General features: G+C 42.4%; 1 protein-coding gene across 1 annotated transcript; it reads right to left on the bottom strand.

The window, feature by feature from the left end:
• Positions 1 to 524: 524 nt before the first annotated feature.
• LOC306826878 (neuropilin and tolloid-like protein 1) lies at positions 525 to 26521 on the bottom strand. The gene is made up of 10 exons (XM_079348423.1): positions 26348 to 26521; positions 26126 to 26191; positions 22955 to 23089; positions 22619 to 22867; positions 14653 to 14694; positions 8185 to 8312; positions 7593 to 7821; positions 7199 to 7312; positions 6957 to 7101; positions 525 to 3000 (listed from the first exon to the last, which is right to left on the bottom strand). Exons 1-10 carry the CDS (start codon positions 26373 to 26375, stop codon positions 2466 to 2468), a joined length of 1671 nt encoding a protein of 556 aa, XP_079204549.1. The 5' UTR covers positions 26376 to 26521; the 3' UTR covers positions 525 to 2465.
• Between the last annotated feature and the right edge of the window lie 199 nt (positions 26522 to 26720).

The following is a 26720-nucleotide window of genomic DNA, read 5'->3' as shown; positions in this document are numbered from 1 at the left end:
GTTGTGTTTGCATATGTAGTGTCGGGCTGTCACTTCGGAAAATAAGTCACCGACTCGATGAGGTTGAACCAGACGTGCCTTCCTGCTTATTATACGGCTACTTGCAGCTATTTTGCTTTTAAAGAGACACCTGATTGGCACTTGTTATGTGTTGTTGTCTTTCTCGACTTAAGAGCAGCCCTGTCACTTACTTGCCTGGTGTTGTATTCCATTGCCATTAATGTGTCATAACTTCAGTGACAACACTTTACTGTAAAAGAAAAAGGAGAAGACCGAATCATGTGTGTGGGTGTGGCTCGCGTGTTCATGTGTTTGTGTGCGCGTGTACCTATACAATGTGAACCTGGCAGACACTTTGAACCATAAATTTATGCATTTGATCTGTCTAGTAATTGTTCTCAAAATGCATCAGATTGATGCGCTCAATAAGAAATACTCAAAAATGTCTTCCCGGGGGAGCATGCCCCCTAGCTGACCCGTTTTCATGTCTGTGATCTGCCCTAGCTCACATTCAATGACTACAGCAATGTGACCCACAGAGGAACTGAGATATTTATTCAGAGGAATCAACAAAACAGTCATGCCGTATCAGCACAACAAATAAATACATAAATAAATAAATCAGACAGAAGAAAGACGGAGAAAGCGGTTGACAGTAATAAACAAACAAAACATCACTCAGTTTACAATCAGTTGGGTTTCATTGCATAGAAAGTACAAGAAGAAGAGTTTGTTAGTGTGCTGACGGCTGAATTATTGTTATACTACTGTTTATGTTTAGTCGAGTCAGGTTAAATTTACCTTGGTTTGATTGGTCTGGGTTTGTCTGGCCTGGTTTAGTTTTGTCTGGATTGGTTTGGTCCGGGTTTGGTTGGCCTGATTTAGTTTAGTCTGGTTTGGTTTGGTCTGGGTTTGTCTGGCCTGATTTAGTTTAGTCTGGTTTGGTTTGGTGTGGGCTTGTCTGGCCTAGTTTAGTTTAGTCTGGTTTGGTTTGGTCTGGGTTTGTCTGGCCTGATTTAGTTTAGTCTGGTTTGGTTTGTTGTGGGCTTGTCTGGCCTAGTTTAGTTTAGTCTGGTTTGGTTTGGTGTGGGCTTGTCTGGCCTAGTTTAGTTTAGTCTGGTTTGGTTTGGTCTGGGTTTGGTTGGCCTGATTTAGTTTAGTCTGGTTTGGTTTGCTTTGGGCTTGTCTGGCATAGTTTGGTTTAGTCTGGTTTGGTCTGAACTTGTCTGGCCTCGTTTAGTTTAGTCTGGTTTGGTTTGGTCTGAGCTTGTCTGGCCTGGTTTAGTTTTGTATGGTTTGGTTTGGTCTGAGCTTGTCTGGCCTGGTTTAGTTTTGTATGGTTTGGTTTGGTCTGGGTTTCTCTGACCAATTTAGTTTTCTCTGGTTTGGTCGGGTTTTGTCTGGCCTGCTTTAATTAATTCTGGTTTGGTTTGGGTTTTTCTGGCCTAGTTTAGTTTAGTTTAGTCTGGGCTTGTAGTTTAATTTAGTCTGGTTTCATTTTGTCTGGGCTTGTCTTGCCTGGCTTAGTTTATTCTGGTTTGACTTAGTATGGTCTGGATTTGTCTAACCAAGTTTAGTTTAGTCTGGTTTGGTCGGGGTTGACTGGCCTGGTTTAGTAAATTCTGGTTTGATTTGTTCTGGGTTTGTCCGATGTAGTTACATCTAATCTGGGTTTGTCTGGCCAAGTTTAGTTTGGTTTCGTCTAGCCATGTAGTTTAGTCTAGATTGGTTTGGTCTGGACTTGTCTGACCTAGTTTAGTCTGAATTGGCTGGGTCTGGGCTCATCTTGTCTTGCCTAGTTTAATTTAGTGTGGTTTGTTTGCTCTGGGCTTATTTGGCCAAGTTAAGTTCAGTCATGATTGATTGATCTGGGATTGCCTGTGCTAGTTTTGTTTGTCTGGTTTAGTTTGGTTTGGCCTGGTTTGGTTTGGGCTTGAAGGGCCTAGTTACCTTTAGTCTAGGTTTGTCTAGCCTAGTTTAGTCCAGTTTTGTTTGTTTTGTTTGGCCTGGTTTATTTGAGTCTGGTTTGACCTGGTTTGTTTGGCCTAGTTGAGTCTGATTTAGTTTTGTCTAACATGAAACATTTGAACTTATCATCCATTAAACAGGAGACAGGGTTAGGGACTGTGTTGTGTTCTGCTGGGCGGGGTTTGATTGATTGACTTTGATTTCTTCACCTGATTATTACCTACTCACCACACATTACTGGAGCAGCAAAGTATTCAACAACAGTCGATTGAAGGTTTTTTATTTAAATACAAAAACTAGAAAATGTTTCACTGACTCCAGTCTGTTTCACTGCTTCTGCAGTTTCTAAAAACTTTCTTTTCAGGAGTACAAACTCAAATCAAACTAGAGCTGTAAAATCATCGCTAATTTGCATAAAAGTAGGTGTAACCTTACTCAAAGGTAAAAATGTGATGATGGCTTTGAACCATTTTTCTTCTTTTCCCCGTTGTCTTTTATCAGAAGTCATTAGACAGAGTTCGATGCACAGCGTGGTCCAGGCCCAGTGGGTCATGATGGATCTGATGATGGTGCATGAGGTGCTGGCTGGTGGTGGGGCCGTCATCCATCATCAAATCGTCCTCTCCCTCCCCTCTGTACCCCTCTGCTCCATCCTGAGAGTAGCTATGCTTCATCACCAGGATGTTCCTCCGCGCTGCAGTGAGGTGGGACAGGTGTGGAGACTGCTGGCTGCCCATCATTGGGGGTAGTGGTGGTGGTACGAGAGCACCCCCATCGGCTGCAGTGACGCCATCCCGCACACTCAGATTACTGCGGCTACCATGAACGCTGCCATGCATGCTCCCTGTCTGGGAGCCGCAGTGATGGTCACGGATACATTTGGAGGAGGAGCGGCGGAGCTTGTGGAACTTCTCGTAGTCCTCGGCTAGGGCGGCATCAGTGAGTTCACCAGAGGGGGCGCGGCGCAGAGTGCAAAGCTCGTAGTGAGGCGGCTCGAAGCCAGGGTGGAGGAGGGCTGGGTCAAAGTCATCTCTTGGATGAAAGACGGAAGAAGAGGCATGAATTAACACAAAGAACATTTTACAAAACAAATGAAGAACCTGAGAGCATGTGCTTTGAGCTGATTTAAGGTTGTTGTACACTGACCAACATGTGTAAGAAACATATCCACATTAACCTCTGTCAGATGTGTGTTCGATGTGACATGGTCATCTCTGCTGCCTGCCTCCTCCTTCTGTCTTGTATGTATTTTAAATGTGGCCTCTGTGATTGTTCTCATGTCTCCCCTGGGTTTTCTTTTTGGCATGCACTACTTTGATGTCTTTGCTCCAATTGTGTGTGACATATTGTATGTCTATGTCTGTATGCCTCTCTTCCTTTTGCCAAGGCATTCTGTAATTACAAGTACAATGTAATTAATTGTATTTCAGTTTTTAATGATGCATTTTGGGTTGTCGACTTACAACTGGTCAGGGACTACAGCTGGAAATTAGCTGCAAAGGTTAAAGCTGCTGCTTTCATTGTAAGATGGGACTGTCCACGAAACAATAAACTAATAAACTAAACTAATGCCAAAACATTCAAAAGAGCAGATCAAGATATGAATGAACTGTGTAAGTCATTCTGTGTCATTTTCGCTGAAAAAGAGGATCACATGAAAGTTGATGTCTGAGCGAGCTGCTTCTGGGAGTGATCTCTCAGATCTGCAAGAACATGCCTGAAGAGAGTAGCTTCATTAAACTCTGAGGAATTCATGACTTTGCTGACAGAGTCGAGGCTGTTTTGAACTCCAGTCCTCTCTCATATGATGTGTGATGCATCAGAGCCTCAGCCCCAAACACCCTCTCATTTCCTTTTTGGAGAGAGATTAACTTCTTTACCACCAAAGACTTTGCTTCCACCATCTCAGGTGACCAACATGAGCAGAGAGGACATGGGCGGTACCGGGCTTCCGGTGGACGCGGACGATGTAGGACGTGTGTAGCGGTAGCTATGCAAAATGTGAGACGATTTATTCCGTACTGTGCAATGCTACTTCTTTGGAGCCTTGAAGAAATGGCGAGTCATCGGCCGAGATAAACCACCTTAAGTTGGCCGTGGTAGGCCGCAGCAGTCCTCGGGTTTTGAGTCTCCGGCGAAGCCAGATGCTAATGATGTTACGCTGCATTCAGGACATGAAGGACGATCTCCGGATGGAAATCATCACTAAGTTAATATCCAAGTCTGTCAAGACTGAAGATTCACGTGCCCTGAAACTGTTGTAAGAGAAAGTTGAGTCACAGAAAGAGACTATTTATGACAATCACAATGTCCAACCAACGAGCCTAAAAGCTAATCTTATCTTACCTCTGGGGACTGTGTAGTTTTTGTAAGTTTTTCTTTTAATGTCTTGTTTTTTTTTTTTTTTTTCCTGTTTTTTTGATCTGATGTTATTTGCATATATATTTCTCTCATACATATATTTGCAGATATAGTTGACCTCTTCTCTTTGTACTGTCCTGCAATGTTATCTTTTTTTATGAGAGCTGCTATTTTTAATGTCATTGTGCTTCTGAAAGAGGAACAATGACAATGAAAGAATTCTAATTCTGATGTGGCTAAGTTAGCGGCTCCAGTAAAGTCTGTGGGTAAGAAATGTGAAGATTTAGGGGCATGCTCTGGGCGTAATAATATTCGTCATGTGGGCCTGCCTGAAGGAACCGAGGGTCCTAACCCCAGTGCGTTTGTGGCCAAACTTTTGAAAGACTTGTTGAATCTGGAAGCTCGGGGTGAGCCAGCACGGACAATGGTCGTCAGAGTCAAAAACTTCCAGGTCTCTTCGTCCTGCGTCGTGCTGGGGAGGCTGCACCTCTGATTTACGGAAAAAAACACTTCAAGGACACCTTCTTTAACAGAAACTGAACATCACACCATTCCTACTAAAACTTCTGCTGGCACAGCAGAGGAGGCACCTAACTGATAACTATATGATCTTGTGACTTTCAACATTCGTGGTCCATTCTCTGGGTTTCAGCTGAGAATAACCCTCAGTATCTGCATTGTTTCATTAAACCTTCTGGTTTGTTCAATTTGACCCTGAGTGTCTTCTCTTCCTTCTCAGAGAAAACCAACACGCACGAGATGACTTAAAAACTCCCGAACAATATTGTCGGACGGTTCGTTCATACGCTCCTCAAAGCCGTCTAAAAGTATGGCTGAGTTGCAAGCAGCGACAGGGTTTGGTTTGTTAGAGGGTAAGATAGCGTGCGATGCTTCTGCTAGGAGAGAGAAGGGAGGGGGGCCGAGGGGGATTGTTTGTTTGAGTTTTTTCATGGAGGGATGGCACTTTTTGTGTTTATATGTTCATCAGTCTGTTTGATCTCCTTGTTTTTCAATCACACACTACCTCTCTTTATTCTAATATCGTAATGGTCTCGCAGTGTAATGGCCCAGCCTAATAGTACACCACCTAATGTGGGTGGGGATATATAGTTTGTCAATTTCAATTGCAAAGGTCTGAACAATCCAATGAAATGAAGTAAGGTCCATCATCATCATTAATTAAATAATCATCATTACATCATCTTAACGTCTGTGTAAACCCCATTTGACAAATGCAGACAATCTCAATCAAACTTAACTTATTATTGGGTGGAGATTTGATATGCTGATTGGCTCTTCATTAGACCGCTCCTCCTCAACCTTAGTGCCACAATCTAAATCTGCCAAAGTAATTGAAGCTTTCATGAATGACTTTAATGTTATTGATCCTTGGCGTTATTTTAACCCAGGCAAAAGGGAATGCTTTTTACACGTATTACTACAGCAGTTTGTGGTTGTAAATATGATTTGATTATTCTGTTGGCTCACAAATCAGTCTCTGCTAATATGTTCAGAAATTCACATGTACACGGGCGCCTTGGCGTCTTAACACATTACTTCTCTTGGATAAAGATTTTGTTGAGGTTATATCAAGGCAATCAGATTTTTTCTTTCAAATGAACAAAACCTATTGGTTTTTCAGCTTGAATATTATGGGAATCAATGAAGGGGGGAAATGATCTCCTATGAGGTACACCAAAGGCGATCTATGAAATTGAAACTGAGCGTATAGCAGTGTTAGACTCAGTATGCAAAACTACATGTTTCCTTACAAACAGAATGTAATCTTATTACCTCTCAACATTTCACTAGACTTCTTCTTCTTTCAAGGTCGAAGTTTTATGAGCAGGGAGATGAAACTAGTAAACCACTGGCCCACCGATTGTGTCAAAGAACTACAACCCATTAATCCCACGAGTGATCAACAACATGAGGTGTCACATCAGACCCATTAGAAATCAATAAAACGTTTATGGAGGTTTATAAATGACTATATGCCTCCCATCATTCTGTGTTCCTGAAGGTGTCGAGTCTTTCTTTAGTAAGGTTTCCTTTCCTGTTTTGGATCAAACTGTGAGTGAGGAGCTAGCGCGCCCTATCACAGCACTCAAACTTCAGACGGCTGCCAGAAAAGTTAGAACATTAAAGTTACATTTTTACAGTTAGAGAATGCAAAACTCTTTGAAACAACAATAAGAAAGAGAAATAAAAAATAATGTAACAGGGAGACACTGGAGGGGGCTAAAGAGCTGCTTGTGGATCCGGCGCTGAGGCTCAGCTTTGTACACTTGTGTTGATTTTGTGACGGCGTAATAAAATATGACATTTTAGCGTGGAAGCAGGACACAGCTGGAGCTCCACATACACACGCAGTCAGACATGCACACACACACACACACGCGCGCAGCGCTGCCCTGCTGGCATCTGTGCTCTGTGAAGTCTCTGTAGGAGGTACAGAGGGGGGGGGTCATTCCTTCCCCCATCACACTTAAAGGCAACTTCAAATGGTGGACTGAACAGGGCCTTTGTTTTCATGTCAGGTTATTTAAGAGGATCCATTGTTCAAGTATTAATAACTGACATATTGATATATAAGCAGATTTACAGAAACTCTGAGGTGAACTGACCTGCGGATGATGTATTTCTTGCGAGGCTGTTTGACTTGGATGACGACTGAGATGACGAGCAGGATGACGACGAGGCCACATGTCACTCCTATGATAGTGAGGTTGGTGTGATCCAGCGTGTCCAGGATGCTGGCCTTCCTCTTCTCTATTGTGGGAGATAACAGAGAGAAGAATAAGGTGATGTCCGTGCAAAGACAGCATGTGACTGGTGTGTGACCTCCTGTGTTTCTACCTGGGCTCACCTTTGCAGTGATTCTCGTCCCATGGATAAACACAGTTCTGGATGCCGTTGCAGACCAGGGTGTGGTTGATGCACATGTTGCTGTGGCAAAAGAAAGTGTCTCGTTCACACGGAGCTGGAAAAACACAAAGCAAGAATCATGCAGCTGTCATGTGAAAACAAACCAAATCCAGCAAAAGACTCAGACCCGCTGCAGTCCTTCTGTCATCGTTTGATTTATTATCATTATTATTATTATTATTATTATTACTGAAGATCAGACAAAGTAGAGTTGTCTTTTGAGGCTCTTTAGGGACACCTGTGGTTATGTTGCAGGTGTGCTTTCTCTTTATTTCCAGGTAGAAAGAGTTCGTTTTCTTTTGAAGTTTCCTCGTCAGTGTCACAGATTCACTCACGTTCATGAAAGGTGGTGAAGAGGATCCTAAACTTGCTCTTCCTGCTTCCTTCATCCGCCCACAGTCTCACCACCCCCACAGAGGAGGTCAGCATCACATCGTTGGCCACGGTAGAGCAGAACTTATTCTTCAGGTGTTCAACCGAACTGCTGCCATCGTAGATGGCGACAAAGTTACGCTTGCAATCATTGGAGTTGTGCATCTCGTACTCCAGGAAACGCATGTAGACCTGCAGGTAAAAGGTTGAGTCACACAAGTTCATGGAGCGAGGTTTGAAAGCAGGAAGGAAGTCCTTCTTAGCGTTTTCTTCTTACAAGAATATTAGCATACTTTAGTGACAACAGCCAGTTTGTCTAGACTGGGACATTTTTATGCATCCAATTACATTGAGTCATTAACTTTTAGCTTAATTCAGTTCAGAGGCTGGAACAAAAAGATTAGACAAAGTCATGTCAGAGAATTAGAAATAGAAAACATAGCACACATCATTTGCATTTAAATGATATGTATGTAAGTCCCTCTGACAGTTTTTGATCATTGTCTTTTCATAAACATGCGTCTGACATAAAAAGCTGTATGTGAACACACACACCCTAGATTTTGGTGGAGCCTTGATGTACCACCTGCAGTCCACGGCCTCAGTCTGCAGCGCCCGGCTCTCTGCCGCTATCTGAGCAGACTCCACGTAGCCTTCTGGTCCGCTCAAGTCAAACTCACAAACTGTTGGAGACAAATATTTCTGTTCAGACATGAGGGGGGGGGGGGGGGGGGGGCAGCCCTTTTACATGAAGCCTACAGTCAGTCCGAGGGGAGCTTGTGCTTGCTACAACAATGGTCTTAGATCGGTGACATCATGGGTTTGTGATGTCACAAGATTATTTTTCAGCGAGGGGGGCTAACAGGAGGAGGAGTGATAAATAAAGCAAGCATCATGTGTATCATGTTCTGCATTAATCTAATCATAGCTTCATGTAGAGATAGTCCAGGTTAACCAGTCATCAGAAGCCCTTTCATGTTATTTGTCCCACAGGAGACTTTCTCCAATCACCAAACTACTTCCCCATTAAGAGCAGCGTTTTCACTTCTGTGGGTAAATAGTTTAAAAAGGGTCAAAACATTTTTGCAAACAGGCAGTTAAAAATCTCTCTGTACCAAAGCGTCATACAGGGTTGGACATCCTTGATCCAACAGTGTAAAATGTACTTCTGAGCAATCAGAAAGAGCTTGTCATGGAGTTTATAGTATGATGTAGGACACACGTGTCAAAGTCAAGGAATTATCTATGGCCCCCGGGATGATATTTGATAAAACTCGGAAACCGCGAATTCCAAGGACCACTCGAACGCACCATTTGAACCGGCCGCCTAGTGTTTTGTACGCAATACTACATTCCCCACAATGCAATGGTAGCCCACGAACTTGAAGCGCCACAAGCAGGCCTCGGCTTCATTCATTCATCAATGGGTGTATCCCAATTCATCTTTTCAGAGCAGACCCCCCTCCCCATTAATGGCTAAACAGAAGGTGGACAGTGAGAACAGGGGGTTTCAAACCAGGAGGGAGGCAGAGTACATGTTGTGTGTCTTCTGTGTGGAGAAAGTGTGTCTGTAATGAAAGAATATAATCTGAGAAGGCACTATGAAACGTCTAAGAAACACAAAGACAAAGACAAGAATATGGACACGGAACAAAAGAAGCTACAGAAGGTGGTTAAAACGAGGTCTTAAGTCCCGGCAGGCTCTGTTCACAAATGCCAAATCACAAAGCAAGGCTGCTGTCAAGGCCGGTTTTATTGTGGCAGAAGAAGTAGCAAAATCAGCCCGGCCATTTACAGAGGGAGAGTTTATCAAAAACTGTATGCTTAAAGTTTGTGACGTAGTGTGCCCAGAGAAAAGGCAGCTATTTTCAAACGTTAGCCTGAGCAGAAACACCGTCGCTGAACGTATAAACCAGCTTTCCACCAATCTAAAAGAACAGCTTGGAGAAAAGGGAAAAGATTTCATCACATATTCCCTCGCTGTGGATGAGAGCACCGACACAACTGACATTGCCCAGCTGTCAATTTGTATTCGTGGAGTGGACACCAGCCTGAGCATAACAGAAGAGTTTTTGGCATTACGTCCTATGCATGGCACAACTACAGGACAAGATCTGTATGAAGAGGTATCCAGATGTGTAAATGAGATGGGGCTGCCTTGGGAAAAACTCGTGGGATTGACCACAGACGGAGCGCCTGCGATGTGTGGACACAGGAGTGGATTGGTGGCAAGGATAGGTGAGAGGATGCGGGACGAAAACGTCACAGGTGAGCTGACAGCTTATCACTGCACAATACACCAGGAGTCGTTCTGTGGCAAAAGTTTGAAAATGGAACATGTGATGAGCATCATAACGCGTGCAGTTAACTTCATCAGAGCCAAAGGTTTAAATCACCGACAGTTCAAGGCCTTTCTAGGCGAATCGGATACAGAGCTTGGTGACTTGCCCTATCATACTGATGTGCGATGGCTAAGCCAGGGAAAAGTGCTGCAAAGATGTTTCGAGCTGTGCGAGGAGATCTGTCTGTTCATGGAAAGCAAAGGAAAAGACACAACAGAGCTCCATGATGAAACATTTGTGTGTGAAATGGCGTTTCTTTGCGACATCACAAGCCATCTGAATGCGATGAACCTACAGCTGCAGGGACGGGGGCGTGTCATCTCTGATATGTACCGTACAGTGAAGGCGTTTAAAACCAAGCTGAGTCTGTGGGAGACGCAGATTTTCCCAGCTGCCATGAAAGAGAAGCTCTCTACCGCTGTGTTCCCGAGTGCACAGTTTGCCCATAAAATAAACATTCTTGCAGCCGACTTCCGACGCCGATTCGTTGACTTTGAAGCCCAAAACAGCAGGTTTGAACTGCTCGCCAATCCTTTTGGAGTTGACGTGGAAAGCGCACCACCAAACCTCCAAATGGAGTTGATTGAGCTCCAGTGTAATGACGCACTGAGGGAAAAATATGACAGAGTGGGTACTGCTGAGTTTGCACGTTACATCCCCGACACAATGCCTCAGTTGAGCATCCAAGCTGCTCAGACGCTCTCGATGTTTGGCAGCACATATCTGTGTGAACAACTGTTCTCTTTAATGAAGCTGAACAAAACATCACACAGGAGCCGTCTTACTGACAAACACCTTGACTCAATCCTGAGGATTTCCTCAGCCCAGAGCCTGACCCCGAACACTGATGAACTTGTACAAAAGATGAGACACCACCAAGTGTCAGGCTCAGTCTCAGAGAAGTGAGCATCACACAGCATTCACCTATTTTTACTTCTTAACTCAGTTACATTTTTCCATTTGTTTCGACAAGATGTGATTTTTCTTTGAAGGGAAGTATTGATTTGTCTGTGAATCATAGATTTTCGTATTTCATCATATTGTATCTTATTTATTTATATGTATTTTTCAGTAATAATGGACTTGGGGAAAATTGCAGATAAGAGCAATGAGAAAGAAGAATACAACTAATTAGTTTTTTTTTTGAAGAACATTTACTTTTTTGCTGATTGCCTGTTGAAAATGTTTTCATTTGAGCCATGAGAAAACATGGCGTTATTCATTTAATATACAGGACGTGATTTTTCTTTCCAGGAAGTTTGTTTTTGTCTGTGAGCCTGTTGAAAAATGTTTTCAATTGAAATTACACAGAGCCATGAAAAATATTGGATTATTCATTTTAATCATTAAATAATATATGTTATACTGTGTTAGGTCTGTGTTCAATAGGTTATGTGCAATCATTTTAATATGTTTTAATAAACATTGAACCAGTCCGGCCCTTGGCTTGTAGCAAATTAGTTCTTTTGGCCCTCCGATGTATTTGACTTTGACATCCCTGATGTAGCACAACGTTTAACAATACAAACTATTACACTTTTATGAGAGTGTAGTACAACGAAATTTAGCAGCACCTGGAAATAATAACCTTCTGGTCGACTTTTCTCAGCTTCATTCTGGGACTTAGAAACATGACACTTACAGGGAAAAATAGTTGTCCTTTAATTAAACCTTTAGCAATGTATACTTTCAGCTAATGGTTCTAAAGCTAAGGAGAAGAGCAATGGACTGAGCTGGCATCCCTGACGCACACCTCTTTCCACACGAAAGGGTTTGGAGCGGAGACCATTAGTGACAATAATAGCTGTTGGTGAATAGTATGTATATGGTTTGAATCCATCCTAGAAAGTCCTCCCTGAGCCCAAATCTCCGCAGCACACAGCTTCGTTCAACCCTATCAAAGGCCTTGTCAGCGTCTGAAGACACGGCCAGTGCCTTCTTTTCCCTCTGAGTAGTAAACTGAACAATATTCAGAAGCCTCCTCACATTACTGGCAGCGTAGCGCCCATGAACAAAGCCTGTCTGCTCTAGTTTAATAAGTATTGGGAACGGTTTCTCTCGCTGTCCAGCAAGAAATAATTGGACCCTTTGATAATATTTTACTGTCAACTGAAATCAAGCTAATTGGTCTGTATGAACCGCATACAACAGGGGATTTAACCTTTTTTTTAAATAACAGAAATGTTGACCGAGCCTCATCGGAGAATGACCATTGAATCTCATTATGTTATTTATATCCACTGATTTCAAGTTCCTGGTCCCATCCCTATCAAGCAGCGCCAAGCCGACCCATAACATAACTACTAGAACTATAAGCCCAGTCCGTCAAGTATGTGGAGCGACAACGTAAAGACGAATTTTGTTTCGTGCTAACCGAGGCGATCAGGTCCTTTCAATTAAATAAAAAAACACAAATACATTAGTGATGGGAATTCTGGCTCTACAGTGCTACTACCTCCTCGTGTGGACGTTGTTTCCATGTCAATTTTCTGATAGGCAACAAACAGTCAGATGTCGGCTGCGTGTGAAATTAGAAGGGTGCTATCGTTCCTGTGCAGAAAGTCCTCGGCCTCTCATGGTGTCCCCTTTTAATTAAGGCGTTCAAACTTTAGCACCATAAGGGCGCTAATTTTTTCCATGACACTTTGTGCAACAGCATTAGCCACGCTATCGTCACCTAGCACGCCATCGCTATCTTCCAGGTCATCTTCGGTGCTAGCAATGTTTAGTTTTCTCAAGTTGTAGCCCGCTTTCTGCAGTGATCTAGTGCAGTGTTCTTCAACCAGCGAGATATTGTCAGGTGTGTCGTGGGAAATGGTCAAATTTCACCTAATTGGTCTAAAAAAGAAGTCGAGTGTCTGTGCTGTCAAGAGCCTGGCAGTTATCATGTAATACTCTTCCATATCAGTAGGTGGCAACAGGTAGCAAATTGCATTGTACTCTGAGACAAGAGAATTAGTGATGCTTTGATGCGACAGACAGGTGGCGGTGTCAGTGACATTATGGCTAGCGAGTATATACGGTAAGAAAAATGCTCACTCCGAACTGGACCCTGGACAAAATTGGGACCCAGATGAAGGCCCTAGTATAAGTGGAGGTCAAAAGAAAGCAAAGACTGTGGGCTCGAGCAAAGTTTGGAGGCAATACAGCGAAAGCTATCTTTCATTTGGATTTACTTAGACCGGGGATGCAACGGCACAAACTCCGCTGTGCTTGGTGTGTGGTGAAAAGCTATCCAACAGTGCTATGGTCCCAAGTAAGCTTAAACGCCATCTCCAAACGAAACACCCTTCACTTCAAAACAAGAACGTGGACTATTTTGTTCGCCTGCGTGAACACACGGAGAAACAGGCAACTTTCATGAGAAAAACCACAAAGGTAAATGAGAGAGCCCTTAAAGCGAGCTACCATGTTGCAGAACTTGTAGCTAAATCCAAAAAGTCCCACACTGTGGCAGAGACATGAATACCTCCCGCCTGCAAAGCCATTGTAAATGAGATGCTCGGACCTGAAAAGAAATAGCCAAAGTTCCTCTCTCAGATAACACAATATCCAGACGTATTGATGACATGTCTGCAGACATCGAAAGTGTGGTTTTGGAAAAGATAAGAAATTTGCTTTGCAACTTGATGAGTCTACTGATATTAGTGGACATGCTCAACTCTTGGCCAATGTGCGTTTTGTGGATGGAGACGCAATCAGAGAAAACTTCTTATTTTGCAAGGCATTGCCAGAAAGAACAACAGGAGAGGAACATTTTCGGGTCACATCAGAATATCTTGAAAAAGGAGGACTTAAGTGGGAAAACTGTACGAGTGTCTGCACTGATGGAGCGGCAGCTATGGTTGGGCGCACCAAGATGTTAACACTGCTGCATTGTGTGAGATAATAGTTAAACATTTGAAAACTTTTGAGGAGAAGATGTCATTTTATTTCTCTTCAGCCTTCACTGAATGCCTTGACTGGGTTAGGGACCCTTATAGCTCAGCATCAGTTGTTGGAAAGGACATGACTTTACAGGAGCAGGAGGACCTAACTGAACTGAGACAAAATCGTGGTTTAAAGCTAAGCTTTGCAGCTCTACCTTTGGACAGTTTTTGGTTGGCTACTGCCAAGGAGTTCCCTATTCTGGCAAACAACAAAAACTAAAAACAGAGAGAGACTGAGAGCTGTTGAGGAAGAGCTTCGTGTGTGTCTTTCTTCAATTCCTGCCAGGATATCAACTTTGTGTTCATCCAAACAAGCCCAGGTTTCACACTGAGTGAGTAGAAATATTTGTATTTGTGTTTATTTGATACCAATTCAAGACACTTTGACGAGAATTACTTTATATTGTTAATATGGGCTACATAGTTTCATTTTTTTTAACATTATCAACTGGTGTGCCTTGAGATTTTTTCAATGAAAAAAGTGTACCGTGGCTCAGAAAAGGTTGAAAAACACTGATCTAGTGTACAACTGTTTCCTTCAGTTACAGACATGTTCCCTTACAAAAGTCACCAGAATTACTGCCCTGTTATAGTTTAGGGATGTCAATAGTGTCGGCCTGAGAGGCAGGAGGTAGGAAAAAATGATCCTCTCACTCTGAGTGTCTCACGTGACCCCAACCAGAAAGACATTTTTAATCTCCTGAAGTTCCTCCAGAAAAAAAAAGTCCTCTGTGTGATTTCTTTATACTCACATGGAAGAGCTGGCAGTTCCCCGAGATCTTTGAATTCTGGATCTGAAAGCAGAAGATAGAAACCATGTTACTGACTTTTCATAGGAGTCAAGTTTAGAGACTTTGACCTGAGGGGAAAAGCTTTAATCCGATATCTTTGTCAGATTTCTAATCAGAAATATTTCATCGTATTTAATCGAACATCTTGGTATTAGTGAACTTGGTAAACGTTGTATTTAACGATATGTTAACAGCTGACGATAAAGCCTAAATTATTTAGAGCAGTAACATTTATAGCTGACAATGCAGCGTGACATGTGGACTTCAGAGATAAAGGGGGTATTTACTTATACACACGTCAAGTGTAGGGCAGTGCAAGGCAACAGCAGCGGACTGAGGAAGACGACGACGTGTCCCTGCACACAAGCTCAAACCCAACAGCGTTTTATAACGTACGTGGAAATCATCAGAGGGATTCAGGTATGAAGAAGCATGTTGTATTCACTGTCATCGGTGAGACTTAAAATATGACAATATCAAAGAGACATTGAACAACAGCTGTCCTGGATTTAAATAATCTCTGGCCTCGTTTAAACTCCCCTGATGCTCGTCACCAGGCAGAGAGAGAAACAAACTGTGTGAAGAGAAAAGGACAAAAGGAAATTGTGCTGGAAACCCTTCTGTTGATGCACGGACGGAGCAGGCCTCACAAACACTAATGAATAAGATGTAAATGGTAAATGAAGCTAACCATAACCCTAATCCATCAGTATGAACTCATCCATTCATACACATTCACACACTGATGGTAGAGGCTGCTGCAGAGTGAAGAGTCCATCAGTATGAACTCATCCATTCAGACACATTCACACACTGATGGTAGAGGCTGCAGAGTAAAGAGTCCATCAGTATGAACTCATCCATTCAGACACATTCACACACTGATGGTGGGTAGTGACGTGCTACATGTTGTCTTAGATTTACTTTTGTAACTTTTTGGATAAACTGTACTTGTAAGAGTAATTTTATTGCAACAACTCTGTGTATATTTATGAACAAGAAACACTGCTGTTGTGGAATTTGGAAGAGGGAAAATAAAGAGTGAGAAGATCTATTCTAAAAAGAACCCCAAGATCGATCTGGTCTCAATGAACATTTCTTCAAAGGCTGAATCAGTGTTCAGAGAAAGAGCTGGAGAGGTACCTTTCATGTCTGTCCAACGGAGGTTTGGATGTCTTACACCACTTTCCTCAAAGCCGTTAGCAGAGCCACTCGACAAGCCCCTTTGGGTTTAATTGGCTTCTCCAGCACATTTCTAAAGACATCCTTTTTTCATATTAACTAATCATACGAACCGTTTTTGTTTGTATTTTTCATTTAATCTAGTTTGTGTTTGTTTTCAGTGCATGAAATAATTTAAAAAAATTAAAAATCAAGAAACCATCTTGAAATCAAATTCACACAAATCAGCAGCTCGGCAGCTTGTGAGAGACTGGTCAGTCATGCAGGTCTCTTGTTCAATGCTAAAAGATCACAGCCTCACTGCAAGAACCTCGACTCTTTTGTCTGCATGACTATTGAACTGCTGAAATTTCAGATCTTTCATTTCCAAATAGGGCAGTGTAGCAAGCTCTGTAGCTAGCTTGAGCTCAATTAGCCGTAGGTGACATACATAAAACAAAGTTTTATTGTAAAGTGCACGAGTCATTATCTTATCATTAATTCATTGCACACTAGTTTTCCAGCCTTTCAGTAAAGAGTTTTGGAAAAAAAAGTTAGGGCATCCTTTAACTCATTTGAAGTCAGCAAAAAAAGGCTGTGAAGATGTCAAAAATGTTTGACTGGAAACAGAATAGTCTTCAAGATTCAGTTCTCTTGGTTAAAGGGAGTCGTGTGTGCAAATGGGAATTATCTTTTTAATTCCCAAAAACCCAAAGAACTAAATCATACCCTTTGTGAATTATTTTATTTTGGAACGTAAAAATGACTCATCATTACAAGTTTAATTCAATGCCATAGTTTAAAGATCAGATAACCTAGTTTAGTTTAGTTTATTTTATTTGAGCAGTTGAAATTCTGCAGTGGGCCGAAGCAGAAGCTTATAAGCGCCCACTTTGTGTGGTCCAAAAACCCAACTTTATGAATTAATCGAACAGCTCTTTTTTTAACATTACTATTGGTTTTAATGTACTTTTATAAGTACTACCCCAAACCACAGTACAATAATTTAAAGATAGATAGATAGATAGATAGATAGATAGATAGATAGATAGATAGATAGATAGATAGATAGATAGATAGATAGATAGATAGATAGATAGATAGATAGATAGATAGATAGATAGATAGATAGTTTATTATATCAAATGCTTTACTCAGGTCAACAAACCCTATTGCATATTTCTTGTTATCTACAGTATTAGTAATTTCATCAATTATATCAAAGAGAGCGTGTGAAGTTGTGTGATTATTCCTAAAGCCAAACTGATTATCAGAGAGTAAGTTATTTTTTTCAATAAAGCTGTGAAGTCTAAAATTTAAAACCTTTTCTAAGATTTTAGAGAATTGCGGTAAAAGGGAAACAGGCCTGTAGTTTGTAAAGAGATGCTTGTCTCCTGCCTTGAACAGAGGAATCACTTTTGCTACTTTCATACCATCAGGAAATTGTCCAGTTTGCAATGATAAATTACAGTGTGTGAGCCGTAGTGTGTTAACGGCTGAGAGATGCTTTCAATAACACTTTTTAAAGTTTTCACATGTCATAATAATCTGCCGAGGTTTAATTTTTACACCCTCTAATGATGTCCAGTATCTCCTTTTTCTCAACAGGATTGAGGAACAAGGACATAGGATTTGTGTCAATGAACTCACAATTATAGCTCCCAACGTTTGCAGTTTTTGCAGCAAGGTTCAGGCCAACATTTACGAAGAATTTGTTAAATGTTTCGACTACTTCATTCATATTATTTAGAGCTTTATCTTCATCTTTGAAATATTGTGGATAATTGATTGACATTCTTGTTTTTTTCTAATTAAACAATTTAAGATATTCCATATTAATGTCATTTTCTCTGTATATAATACTCCAGTCTTGAGCTCATAGCTCCTTTTTTAATGCATCAATGGCATCAGGACACACGCTGGGGTAAGGAGAGAGGAAACATCAAACATAAGCTTCAGATAAGATTTATCTTTGTAATGCAGCGTAGCAGGTCAGACGTGAGAAGCAGGTGGAGAACAAAGACAAAGATTAATCCCCTCATGCCCCCCCTTGAGTCTGTGTGTGTGTGTGTGTGTGTGTGTGTGTGTGTGTGTGTGTGTGTGTGTGTGTGTGTGTGTGTGTGTGTGTGTGTGTGTGTGTGTGTGTATGTGTGTGTGTGTGTGTCTATGTTATGGAGTAAAAATGTAAAGATGTGCTTAAGGCCTGATGCAGGATGATGGTTTATGTAAATCCTCGCTTAATACGTGGTGCTCAGGAGAACATTGAATATTAATACAGAATACATAGATGTGATAATACAGAATCAAAAATGAGATTTGTGTGCTATTTTCTAAACCAGATTTTCACACTGACAACCTCTATAGTCAGGTTGATATCAGGAAAAAGTCCTTGTGTCAGGACTCAGAATCACCACCTTAACACAGTTCTTAATGCTGTGATGTGACACCAGGAGTCGACGTTTAAGATCGTTATTAAAACTGGGTTCAGGAACATAATGCCTCAAACACAACTCATTTAAAGCACTCACACTCTGACCCTGTGGCTTCACTTCTCTCTTTGTTCAACCCTTAACCCCCTCCCATTTCTCCACATCTTCATCCCCCGACCCACACTGACATCCATCCATGTTTTTAACCTGACCTTCACCTCCTGACCCTGACCATCACCACCCCTTCATCTCTCAACTCTTCATCTATAAACCTGTTTACCATTTACAAACAGATGTGAATAATGTCTCTGGTGCTTCGTCTCTCCCTGCAGGTTGGTCTATAGTATCCAGATATATAACACTTGAAGCCTGCGTCAGTGTATTGAGCATTTAACTATGTTGCTATTGTGAGACGGTGGCTGATGTCATTCTCTCTTTGCCCCAGCGAGCAGTGGAATTAGACTGCAGATTAGCATTTGGCTCGGAGCCTCATTACATGTGATGTAAACAGACGGAAATCCTGATCTGCCAATAATGAAGAGGGAGAGATAATCCTGCCTGTTTACAGGAGACAGAAGCATCAGCCTTCATTTTCTGAAGATAAAAATGATTAAACATGGTCCTGGCTCCCCTGTATACGTTTGCACTGAACCCCCGACATGCACACACACACAACCTCCGTCTCTCAGCAACTTACAAACGTGTGTGTGTAGGTGTGTGTGTGTGCATTAAACTATCTCAAAGTGGGACAAAATGATAACAGAGACTTGATCATGTGAAGACAGAAAGATAGCAGGACGCTTGGATGGACAGAAGGATGCAGATTAATCTCTGCCCTGGAGGTGGCCTATAAAATCTGCTGTTAATAAAGCTTCTGCCTTGGACTCCCTTAAGCTGCGGCTCAGCGCTGACAAGCTGTACTCCCCTGAAGACAAGCTTTCATTAACTTGCCTGTGTGTGTGCGTGTCCCCTCCTCCTTCCTTCTCAGCTGCAGCTGGTTTGCGTCAATGGAAACGAGAGTACTTTCCCAACAGCACGCCACCAGACCTCTAATATCATCACTTCTAAGACACAGCATATAATGTGCACCTGCTTCACTGCATATGTACAGGGTCTCTCTGTAATATGTATTTTTATCAAATCCATCTAATTGAATGTCACTGATGATTAAAGTTTCACTGTGCATGCAAAGGTGGGGTTTGATTAGTTGTCCGACACAGAGTCTAAACTGGGCTGCAGGATGTGGAGAGAAAGCGCCAAAGTCGAAGGCTTAAAGTCGTAATAATACGCTGAACATGAACCGGAGCTGGCAGACAGAGCGGCAGCTGGTATGATATAAGAAGGAAGTCAGGTGGAAGGGCTGAATCAACTAAACGTCAGACTGTCAGCAGTTGTCCTGTTAGGTATAAAATCATATTTACAAATGAATGGAGCTGGAACCCTTCCTCTGTCCTGCAAACACACAATCATTTCAGTCAGAGTTTCTGTTTGGCTCCGGAGCCGGTGGACAGATTCTGACTTGTGCCAGTTATTTGTGATTTCTTGGACATGCTGCATGCACCAAAAAGTTCCAATAAGTCGACCTGTTCGAACCCTTATTTGCCAAAGAAGCTAAACTAAAACTGAAACCTAGACCGACACTTCTTTCTGTACAGATTCTTAGCTGTTTGAGCTGGTTATGAGCTGGCCGTAGCCACCATTGAGGACACCGAGGTCATGTCCTCTGCTTTTTTCCCCTTCATTTTAATTTCAATAAGACCAAACATAAACATAATCGTGATGTGACTGGTCGTCTCCTCCTCTGCATTTTTTCACTTCATTAAAACTGAAAGTAAAGACGGTCATGACGTGACTGCAGGTCCATTTTTAGAACGGCAATTAAATGAATCAAAGTAAATGTGGAACGTAGTGTAAAGAGGCTGCAGTAAGAAAGGCAGAGGATGATCAGGCAAAGAGATGTTAAACTGTAACCTACCGTAGATGTAGCCTCAGCTGAAAGATGGAATGACATGAAATGAATCAGAATTTCAAGGCCATGTTCAGTCACAGTATTATTATTTCGACCAGGACCCAGCTACAAACAAAGACCAGGACCCAGCTACAAACAAAGACCAGGACCCAGCTAAATACAAAGACCGGGACCCAGCTACAAACAAAGACCAGGACCCAGCTAAATACAAAGACCGGGACCCAGCTACAAACAAAGACCAGGACCCAGCTAAATACAAAGACCAGGACCCAGCTACAAACAAAGACCAGGACCCAGCTACAAACAAAGACCAGGACCCAGCTAAACACAAAGACCAGGACCCAGCTACAAACAAAGACCAGGACCCAGCTAAATACAAAGACCGGGACCCAGCTACAAACAAAGACCAGGACCCAGCTACATACAAAGACCATTACCCAGTTACATACAAAGACCAGGACCCAGCTACATTCAAAGACCAGGACCCAGCTACATACAAAGACCAGGACCCACTTACATGCAAAGACCAGGACCCAGCTACATACAAAGACCATTACCCAGTTACATACAAAGAGCAGGACCCAGCTACATTCAAAGACCAGGACCCAGCTACAAACAAAGACCAGGACCCTGCTACATACAAAGACCAGGACCCACTTACATGCAAAGACCAGGACCCAGCTACATGCAAAGACCAGGACCCTGCTACATGCAAGTTTGTCTAAAATGAATGTTTGCTGAATGTCGACCTGGGTATTTTTAAAATCCTGGCTACGGCCCATTGATAAGCCCCCTTCACAAAGCGGTCTGGTTTGGTTCAGTTTGGTAGATGTGAGGTGTAAGCTGGATGGTGATGGCAGCGCCAGCTACGTAACGTAGCCTATCAAGAAATTCAACAAAGAAGAGTGAGGTTGCATCAAATCAAATCAATTGCAAAAGAAGACGGGAAAGTAACGCTGTGTGTCATCGAGTGATCCCCGGTTTCAGTTACTTCATTCCTTGTTTTGTTACTAAGCGGTCGTTTCCTGCTTTGTTTGGTCTTTCTGTCCTCACCTGCATCTAGAGTCTCACCTGAGTGACTGTCCTCGCCAAATAATATTAAAATGACCACGTAGCTGTATTGGTAATAATAGGACATTGTTGATTTGTATTTAAAGACCAATGATCATGCTAGCTTGAAGCTAGCTTATCCACGGTAGCTTGGAGTAGAAGTACACTGTGTGACTCGTAGTTCAGTATGCTGCTAATTACTAATGGTGGTGTTAGTCGTATGCATACGCACAAATGGAGCTGGCAGACAAAGCGTTACAGAGTTACATTGTAGTAGGCAGTTTGTTAATATGTGGTTTCAGACACAGCCTTAGGCCTAATCCACAGGTCAACGGAGGGTATCCTCTTAAAAAATATATATATATTGATAGAATATTAGGCCTTTTTCTGCTTATAATCAATGTGTTTACTGCAATAAAGTTTCATCACCCAGTCCAAAGCAAAGGTTTGATATTTACAGTATGAATGATTTCTGCTTTTGTTTATATTATACCAGTTATTTTATCATGTTTTATTCTAGGTTTGTGTGTGTTAATAAAATTGTCTGACTTTTCAGTAAGGTGTTTGTGTGAAGAGGGCTTGTAGGAGTGAGTGCACATTCCAACATGTGTTTGATGTGGCCCTTTAAACTGAATCACTCACCAACTCAAACATAGGTTTAGATTAAAGCCCTGAACAGTTAATTACTCACCCACTTTTATAGGTTGAGTGGGCCTTGATAGTTAATCACTTAAATGGTTTGTTGCTTAAAAGGAATTGGTTACTAGACTAGATGTCTTTCTTGTGATAAGAAACAGGACAGGTAGGAAGTGTCTTCCCCTACAGGAGGTGAAAGGATTCGGGAGTTTGATGCACCAATGAGAAAAGGGGAACCACTCATCCAAAGACGCATAATTTGGAAGTTGCCCCAATCGGAGGAAGGAAACCGCACATTCTCAAATGCATTATTTGGTTAGATATTCTCTGTCTAGTGTATAAAAGGGTTCAGGGAAAGATAGTCGGGGCTCAGACTTCGTGAACTGATCCAGCATCTGTCTGTTGTCAGGGACGCGTAGTGTTGAACCCAGAGACTCTGTAACTTCTATTCTTGATTCATCAGGTTAATAAACTCTGTTAACCTGGAAGAGACGCCTCCAGTCATTCCTCTCATCCCATCAAAAGAATGCACAGAGGTTTGAGGTAATTATTTAGAGGAGTCAGATTTCTATTTACAACATTTAGGAAAAGGATTCAATAGCAACTTTTATCCTTCAATATATATTATAGTGAGCATCGTCTTTTATCATAAACATCATCACCTCATAATTTGTTCACTCACCTTGTGTGAAGTTGTACCGAGCAGAGAAACCGATGGCTTCCAGCTCACCATCAGCCACAAACTTGATGTACAGATAGCGCCCACTGGAGCGGACGTATGCCGGACTCTCCTGTCCGCAGTAGCGACCAATGATGGGTGAGAAGCCAAAGGGCCCATCACGGACCTCAATGTGGTCAAACTTGCACTCCCAAGACGGCTCAATGGAGTACTTTTCATCGAAGAATAAGTCGATGCACTGCCGTGGAGAGGCTGAGGAGGAGAGGGAAGCAAGAGGAGGTGAGAAGAAAGAGGTGGGAAGTACATAAAAGGCAAAAAAAGAAAAGTGTGACGCCTCACCTTCTATAATGTACACACACTCCTTCTCAGGTGGGTATTTCTGAGGGTAGTTTGGTGAGGTGAAGGAGCCCCCATCAGGCTCCTTTATCCAGGTCCCACACTGCCCTGCTGGGGTCACACCTGAGTTGTTTGTCACTGGAGACACAGGTGAGAACAAACGGGCAGGTAAAAGAGTTGGCGTTTACCAAAGGTGATGTTAATCTTTATCATATCACCTTCAAAATGACTCAAAGGCCTTGTTCACATTGCATCTCCAAATCAGATATTGAGCACATCCAGATTGTATGTAGTCTGTTTTTTAAGGTCTGGACACAAAAAGTCACATGAGATCAGATTTTTCCCAAATCTGATTCAAACCACACACGCAGGTGGTTTTCGGCTTCAATGTGTCAATCAATGTGTCCATCGACGATAAAAACAATGATGTCGATCCGGCTCATTACTGCTCTAAGCTTTGGTTTCTCCAATTTTCTGGGCGTAACCTGTTACCATAGAAACCAATGTGGATCAGATCATGTCAATACAGACGGGCAGATCATATCTTATGTGTCCAAGTCCATTAATTTTTAAGAACTTTTGTTTCTTATCCTTTTGACAACTTGAGTCTCTGACTGTTTATAGTCCAGGTAAGTATCTGTTTGTGTGCCTGTAAAGCACTTTGGTCAGCTGAAGCTGTTTTAAATGTGTTAACTTGATTTGACTTGACATTTTCTCGGATTCCTAAGTTTTACATCTTTCCCTCGTATGAGATCCAGCTCTCACGCCAAGGTAAACCTCATGTGTATACCACCCACTGGCACAGTGGACAGTCTTCCATCATGTCCTGTGTTTCATGCAGTCAGTCAATTAGATCAGATTTGGGAAAAAATGGGATTTGTGCATCAGTCTGAACAAAGCCATAGTGCAACATCACGCTTGTCAGGCGTGACTTCCCCTGATAGTACTTTGGAGACCACCAGCTACAGGATTGATTCAGTTGTAATGCCTAAAACCATCACCAAAGAGCAGGCTACATACAAAGTGTTAAGCTTTTTTTTTTCATTATGAGAGATATATTTCCTTTTAAAAGAAAGCTGGCTAAGAGTTTTGTCAAATAGCACACTTTTATACATGCAGCCTGCAGCACAAAGTCAGCAGAGAAGACGATGCACCACTTTGTCCCGCAATAGTGTCGCCAAACTCTGTCTCTGTGCTCTAAAACCCTCTTCACCGTGTTCCTCTAACTCTAACATGTGTCTCATGTCTACAAACCCCCAATGATGAGAAACGAAACAGTTGAGTATCTGATTGGCCTTTCGTTCACACGGCGTCTGTGTTTCACGGGGCTGAAGACGCAAGCTTTTGAATTCGACCTCCAGGGTGGAGTGAAACTGATACAGGGCTTATCGCAGCCATGTGAACGAAACGGAGCGAACTCTCTGCCTGCGATGACCTCACCACACCTCCCCCCATACATTTGGACATGCGCAGTAGTCCAGAACAAACATAAACAACAATGGCGGCAGATTTGCTTGTGCTATGTGCTTCAGCAGCTATTCGAGTTGTATAAACAGAACCTTGATATGATACATCGTGTGTGTCGCCGCCCAAAGAGCAACGAATACTTACGGCAACTTGTTCAACCTTTACCCGAGCACAGGGCGACCATACGCAGCATCTAGGTAAGACTTGGGAGAACTAGCCGCTAAAGAGGATGTTGTGGAGGAAATGGTTATACTGGTGAGTGTCACGCGTGTCGCGTTGTAAAGTTCCACTGCCCACTACTGGCCGGGCGTGAGAACTCCATCGTTTTCACTCAGGCAAGACTGCCGTGTAGACGGTCTGTAGTTTGAATCCGGAGTGGAGTCGTTTCGATGCGTTTCTGTCACAGCGTCTCCGTGTAAACGGGGCCTTAGTCTGCCTTCTCACTGTAAACAATAGGACATGGAGCAAGAAAGCACCGAGTACACCCGAGCCCTTCCAGAGAGGAGGCGTGGTCAGACACAGCTCATTTACATATTTAAAGCTACAGACACAGAAACAGCCTGTTCTGAGCAGGGCTGAAATAGTTTATAGACATGATCAAATACAGGATCAGAGTGGATTTACAACAACACACTTCACACACGTTATGAACAGCCCACTGAAGGTCTCTGAGTTTTAACTCTACAGTCACAATTTCTTGATCTGATTAAAATGATTCTATCTGTGATTGATTCAACATAACTTCCTCAGTTAAATAGACTGGAACATTGACACAAAAACACTATTTGTCATTTTGGTGGTAAATGTTTTCATCTACCCGCCACCTTGGCCGGTAATTTCGGACCCTGCCTGTGCATTCTTTATTTAACTTTTTCTTAATTTATTGTACAGCACTTTGGTCAGCTGTGGTTGTTTTAAAGTGCTTAATTATATAAAGTTGGATTGGATTCTGGGAGTTGGTGTATTTGATTAAAATCAGTTGAAAATACAGGCTGTGCGTTTTCTCAGTCAAGAAAACAATGAATTAAAAAAAGAAAAAATGTCTACTACAATTTCATTACAGATTCATGTTTCAATGGGTGATGTATCCCTATCTGGAACAAGTGGACCTCCACCTCGAGCTCAGAGCAGGAGTTGACACTGATGAACTGGACAGCAAGGTGGAGGACTGGGAGGAGGAGGAGTTTTTTTTATCTCCTTCCAAAGGGAACTCCTTCCCCTTGGAAGGAGATAGGAGGGACAATCTGAACGCAGCCTAAGAGTCCTTGAATTTTTGTAAATAGGGGCCCTGGTCTTCCCTGGGAGCTATCCCAGAATGCTTTGCATCACTTTCTAAACGTCTTTTCTCCCTCATAACAACAAATGTATCCACACATAGAGAATGTCTTTTATCATATGTGTTTCTGAACAACCGTTTCACCATGACTGAAACACCAAAATAATCAATCTCTGTGTTTGTAGACTCATTCATTTATTGTTTTGTGATCAAGTTTATTAATCCATTGAATAGTTTTATTAACTTTAATCTGACCTTTATGTCAGAGCACTTCGCTTAATGGCTCCCACTGTGACAAACAGCTGAGCATCAGTCAAACAGTTGATACTAAGGCATGTTTTCCATCTCCAGCAGTAGTCTATAGTGGATTTAAACTAGACAGAATGGTTCACAGGGAAGAATGCACAGTGACTGAGGATGGGAGGTGATACCTTGAGTTTTGGGTTTGGTTGCGGAGGCACCTGACAGCACAGGTGAGATGAGAGTCGCTGCTAAAGCTGAGGCAAGAGAGGACACAAAAGTTGTTTGTTTACATGTCATAGTCAACATGAATCATAAACTGAAACAGAAACACAGCACATATGCTGATTTATAGTCCTCTGATGAAGAAAGACAGACGAGATTATGAAATGTGTTTGCAGCTTGAAACTTACCGAGGGGCAGCAGAACTTTGTGCACCATTTCTATTCCCTGAGGACGAGCAGCGCCGTCTCCAAAACTGCCATGAAACCTTCCTCCTTCCTATTTCCTACCAAACGTCTCTTTGTTGTGAAAGAATGAATTGCATCCCATCCTTTTGTCGAAAAATTCACAAGCAATGAGTTTGACATCCCCCTCCGCCTCTGTCCATGTGTCTCTCTCCCTCTCTCTTTCTGTGTCTCCCTGAGAGCTCAAAGGATTACACTCCCAGAAACATTCACAATTTCTGCTCCACCTTTAGACTGCATTAATCCTCTCATATATACGCTCATTGGCAGAGCAGAGCTGAGGCATCTCACACATCTGCTGCGAGACGGGGGGCCGGGT

Source organism: Symphodus melops, assembly GCF_947650265.1.
Source record: "Symphodus melops genome assembly, chromosome: 7".
Lineage (NCBI taxonomy): Eukaryota > Metazoa > Chordata > Actinopteri > Labriformes > Labridae > Symphodus > Symphodus melops.
Note: the sequence above shows the minus strand (reverse complement) of the source record. Positions and strands in the feature narration are given on the sequence as shown.